The 6000-nt window shown below is 38.7% G+C and overlaps 1 protein-coding gene across 1 annotated transcript; it reads left to right on the top strand.

Moving 5' to 3' along the window:
- Nucleotides 1–465: 465 nt before the first annotated feature.
- Nucleotides 466–1109, top strand: LOC110869475 (miraculin). The gene has a single exon (XM_022118728.2). It carries the CDS (start codon nt 466–468, stop codon nt 1042–1044), a length of 579 nt encoding a protein of 192 aa, XP_021974420.1. The 3' UTR covers nt 1045–1109.
- Nucleotides 1110–6000: the final 4891 nt, after the last annotated feature.

The following is a 6000-nucleotide window of genomic DNA, read 5'->3' as shown; positions in this document are numbered from 1 at the left end:
CCTTTTAAAATATAGAAGATAATACGCAATATATTCAAAGTCAAGGGCGTAGCTTAAGAGGGGCCGGGAGGGGCGCCCGACCCCCCGAACTTTTCGCTCAGTAGTGTTATATATGTAGTTCTCGTATAGAAATTTTTGGGTATATACATTTTCGACCCCCCGGTTCTATAGAAATTTTTGGGTATATACGTTTTCGACCCCCCCGTTTTCATGGTCAAGCTTCGCCACTGTTCAAAGTTACATTTTCTCCAGCTGCAAGAAGAAAGCTAGCATGTTGTAGTTAATTATTTATATTTTAGTTGTTAAAAACATCAATTACAAGTCAAAAATAATATCCAAATTCACCAGTATCTAAAACTACCAAAACTTTAAACCAGCAACATGTTGTTATTAATCAAAAACTAGCAAACTTCCTACCATGTATAAATAGCCATTAATCTACATCATTCACCAACACTTTTCAAAATGAAAACAATCATCTTATTCTCACTTGCACTCGTATTCGCAGCCAACGCAGCTCCCGCTCCCGCCCCAGTGCTCGATGTTCGTGGAAAGTACCTCCGAACCGGGGCCAAATACTACGTTATGCCAGTGGTTCCGGACGATGAACATGGCGGACTTTTTCCGGTGAACCACACCGTTGCACAATCCCGAGACTACGATCTCGGCCAACAGTTGACTTTCAGCCCGGTCAACCCCAAGAAAGGCGTGATCCGTCTTTCCACAGATGTTAACATAAAGTTTTCAGATTCCACCGGATGGGACATCGAGTCAAACGCATGGAAGGTGAAATATGATAAAGCCTTGAAGAAATATGCTGTGATAGTGGGGGGTGTTGAGGGAAACCCTGGACCAGAAACATTGGATAACTGGTTTAAGATTGAGAAAACTAATGACGGGTATAAGTTCGTTTTTTGCCCGAGTGTTTGCAGCTACTGTAAGGTTATGTGCAAGGATGTTGGAACCGTTATAGACAAAGACGGCTGGCGACGTTTGGTACTCAGTGGTGATCCTATGTCTTTTGACTTCTGGGACCGCGCTTGAATAATTTAATTATGCAACTCGCAACCTTAAACTGTTTTATGTATGAAACAATATGCAATAAAAGTTCTTGACAGTTGCTTAATATTTTTCTTGTTGAAGAATAATAGATCCTTAAATACCACAAAGCACAAGTGATCAGAGGTTTTTAAGGGACAAGTAGAAATGTAGTTTGTTTTTCTTTTAGATATTAATTTTCTAATTATGTAACAAATTAAATATATTTTTATAATATAAGTAATTAAATTAAAAGAAAAGATGGGTGATGATGTGGAAACAGTAAGGATATGTAAGGATGTTTGTATGGTTGGAGGTGAATAGGAGGTTTTTAAGGATTTGTAAGGATTTTTATGAATTTGTAAGGATATGATGTGGCAGCTGACCAGGCAGTTAAGGACGCTTAAGGACATCTTTAGCATTGGAGATAGTCTAAGTTCTTGACTGAACTGAACCACCCTGTGTACACCCCTACGGCCCTACCGGCCACCATAAAAGATATAGCATATGAAACTATTTTGATACTTTTATCTATATAAATAGTTTTAAGTATTTAACTCAACTCTGTTGGTTCAGGCCCCAAGCTTGGTTACAAAAGAATCACGGAAATAACAAAAGTTTGGAATCGGAAATGTGCCTGGTGAAAATAAATTATGAACTCACACTTTCATTCATCAAACAGAAAATATATATATAGCACTAATGCTAATGAACGTGAACGATAAATACTCCTACATTATGGGAAAAAATATGACCCACGATTTGACCACACTAATTAAACACATGCAACACTTAGACTTATGCAAATATAACGTAAGTAAAAACAAACTCTCATTGACCAACTTGAACTATTCAAAGATATTCGATATCTGCTCCTTTTCCGTGACCCGCGTTGAACCCGTGATAATATGCCGACTCGTGTGACCCGCGAACAAACCGCATAACCCAACAAACTCCATTTTCGCTAGAACCGTTTTGACCTGAACTTATTTTCAGGGCCGTTCCAACGTTTTTGTAGATCCTAAGCGGGCTACGAAGTGGAGGTCCTTTTGCATAACATACAGAGATTAATAGATAATTAGCCGCTAAAGTTAACATACGTTGAGTAATTAACCCTAATTTTGCCCATAATTTCTCCTCCAAACCCAGCGGACCTGACGCCATGAGTGATTACCGTTAGTTATAGCTGATAACCTAGAAAATCGAAAGAGTAGGTTGCGATGGGAAGTGGGAACGATGACTGCGGCTCAATTTTAGGGATTTTAGGTGCTAATTCGCTGAATTCGGATGAGATCGAGTGGTCAATGGTTGCCATAGATTGTAGTTATGTTTGTGGTTTAATTTCGAAACTGAGTCTTGAATGTGGGCCTTTTTTCCTAAATAATTTTTATCTGTGCAACTTTATTAAAAAATCATGGTTTAGTTTTGCTTTTATTTGAGTCTAATACATATACTATATGTAAAACTTTACTATAAATTAGAGGCCCTTGATTTTTGGTGGCCCTTGGCCTATGCCTAGATTGGTAAGCCTAATGGGCCGGCGCTGCTTATTTTGCTCATCACTAATATTGACCAAACCCATTCTGGCGCATCATCTGAACCCGTACGACCTGGCCAATTTGCCATGCTTAAGTTTAAGGAGGTGTTGAGGGTAGTTTAGTACTTTGGTTCCATCAAGTTCTTTTGTTTGGATATGGATATGATGTCTTTGTTGTAGTTGACTATTTGTATTGCAATTGTATGCTTTCAATTATAGGAAAATTACGATTCTAGCCAGGAAAATTGGTTGACCACCAAATTAGCCAGCTCATGCCTCTTTGGAATAGGGCATCCGCCATCTAATGCGTCCGCCAGTAGATGATTGACACGTGGCAAAACTTAGTGGAAAGGTCAGCCGCCGACGCATCCAGTCCAAAAGGTAGGCTGATGCGTCCGGCTTAGCTGCGTCAAAATGCAAATGGCTGGCTCGGCTCAGTCTGGTTGAGTGGCTCGTTGAAGCAGCTTTTAGACGCGAAATGGGGCATTGGGATGTGTTCGACGCATTGTGGCGCATGGGGGGCATCGGTATCCGTGATTTTGTTTTTCTTATTTTATAAAAAATTCATTTACATTTTTTTCTATTTACATTTCTCCCTCCTATATATATATTGAAAAAAATCAGATATATTTCAATATTTTCTCTCCAGACCAACTGATTTTTAAAAGCCTTTATAAAATGCTTATGTCAATGTATCCGCCATTTGATACTCTCCAAATAAAAATCAAGATGTTTAACAGTTTTGAAGATGACGTTTTTCTGAGCTTTAGAAGTGCTAGTGTTTATGGGTGACGGGACCTGCCACTAGTGCTCGAAGAGATCGTCGTTGCCATTTATTGTAGGGGGTTTAACGAAGAAATGTGAAGAACTCACCTACAAAGGGAACGTTGGATCACTTCGTGTTACCGGAGTTCCTCGTCCACGTCCTCCACCGCTCCTCCTAAGGCCCGAAATTGTTTAAAAACAAAGAGGAATTGGAGACCGAGCTTTGTGGAGGAGTTGGATCACTTCGTGTTATTGCTTAAAAAAAATTTTATTATTGTTTTCCTTTATTTTTGTAATTTAATTTAATTCTGTAATTTAATTTGTTTGTTTAGTAAATAAAAAGTTGTACGTTATTTTATTTTTTTTATTTAACATTATTATCCATATGTCCATCTATATATTTAAAAATTTTTATCTAGTATATCACTTTAGAAGAGATGGGTGGTGGTGAATTTGAAGAATTTCAACCCTCGGGGTATTGCAACCCACCACCATGCTACCCTTCATTGCCACCAACCTACCGTGACCCGCCAGTAGCCTTCCCTTCACCGCCAACCGGCTGCCGGGCACCGCCAGCAGGCTGCCCTGCACCGCCACAACACCACTGTACACCGCCAGCAAACCACTATACACCGCCACCAGGCTGCCATGCAATGCCACCAGGCAACCGTGCACTGCCACCACCCCTTTTAAATCCTAATTTATTCAACCCGCCGCCTGGTAAAACTGATGATGAGTGGGACGGTATCACCGATGAAGAAGCAAGCTTTGCTTACGATTGTGCCATGGCAGAACTCCAGTTTTCCTGTCTGCGAGTTGGTGGTAGTCAGTCAAACTATAGCGAGTGTGAGAACCCCAAGGAACGTGAGCAGCGGTTAAATTAGCAAAGTAGTTATTAATGGTGTAATGTATGTTAATGTTATTATGTAATATTTTAAGAAAAACTAGTCCAAATTTAAAGTTAATAAAAAACAAATTTCGTATTTTATTTACAATTCAGTAATTTCTTATGAATACACATGCAAGTATTTTGTAAATGTTAGATATTAAAATGTTAATATGTTTGAAATTTATATTTTAGGTTATTTGTTATAAAAGTCAAATGAAAACCAATAAATATCTTGTTATTTGGTTATTTTTGTAGTATTAATTAAATTATATTTATAATTGAATTATTACATAAAGAAAAAAAACTGAAACAATCATGATGATAAATTTAATAGGCCAAATTTTGTTAAAAATTACATATTAAACTACGTTAGGACGTGGTAAACAACGCCAGAAATACAAATTATCTGCCATGAACCTTCTATATGACTTCATTTTTTGATTGATATCACCGGTCAGATTTATCGGTTTATCCGTAACGAGATGCTCCATCAGCATACATAGATACACAGCTTCGTTTCCAGTCAAAGAGGCGTTTGACACGACATAGTCATCGTTCATTTCAAATGAAATGATTTTTTCTGGCTTTCCAGTCTTTTTCCAATACCGCAGATTAACTAATACTGCTCCAAGGTATATGCATATTTTTGTCAGCCTAGGGATGACAACCTGTCTGTATTTATTGCCGGCACAAATGTCTTGACCCGGGAACATTACCAGTTGTTGGGTTTCTAGCTCTAGACGTAGCATTAGCCACTCTTTATTTTCTAGCGGGATCGGGAAAAAAACATAGTCAATGTCAAAAAAGGAAGGAAACGGACTTAATTTACCGTTACAGTAAGTAGACGCGTTTTTCGTAACCGATTCCAATAAACAATCATAAAACTTTGGTGGTAGTATTGTCCAACGTAGATTTAACAAGGAGTTTTTTTGAATTTTCCTACTTCTCCAAATCATCAGTCTTCCAACCCACGCTTCGATATGCTGTAAAAACTGTAGTGTTAGTAAAAAAGTTTATAACTAAATATAGTTTACGCAAAATTGTTCATATAATTTACTGTGTCGGTGAGATAGCCGTTGAAACGAAATCCCAATAAGGTTCCCCAAAAGTTTTTGTCAAGCTGCACTGATCTATTAAAAACTGCTGAATAACAGAACGGTGCATCGCCTCTGTTGTAGAATTCGAGCACATCTTTCGACCAATTTTCTGTTTCATCGTCTGGTATCGCCCATCTACCACGGTTGTGCTGATGTAGGCTATGTTTATTTTGTAGACAGTCTTCACCTTCCTTTTTTGGGGGGTTGGATGATGTTCCGCCTTCTGCAGCAGTCACCGGCTTCCTCCATCGATTAAGGATCCAACTTGAGGATTTTTTGGCCGGTTGAGAGCAGTATTCTTCATCAGCTAATTCTTTTCCCCGCCGTTCGGACATGGTTTTTTTTAGAATTTACCGAACCACAAATTTTTATGTGTTTTGGCATTGGAATAAAAGTTAATTATATAAAAAAAATTTGCATTAAAAAAAAACAACAACAACATAAAGGAGATGGGGCATCCAAACCCCTCTTATGCGTCAGAGACGCCTAGAAAGAAGCAATGAGTGGGGTCCATAGACGCATCCGGTGCAGCTTCACTTTAATTGAATTTTTGATAACTTTAGAGGTATCCGATGCAGCTTCACTTTCAACGAGAGGTCCATAGACGCATCCGGTGTTAGGCGTCTCCCATTGCAGGGACCACCACATGCGGTGGTTACACTGTTCCTAGGTTG

Source organism: Helianthus annuus, chromosome 8 (genome assembly GCF_002127325.2).
Source record: "Helianthus annuus cultivar XRQ/B chromosome 8, HanXRQr2.0-SUNRISE, whole genome shotgun sequence".
Classification (NCBI taxonomy): Eukaryota; Viridiplantae; Streptophyta; class Magnoliopsida; order Asterales; family Asteraceae; genus Helianthus; species Helianthus annuus.
Note: the sequence above shows the minus strand (reverse complement) of the source record. Positions and strands in the feature narration are given on the sequence as shown.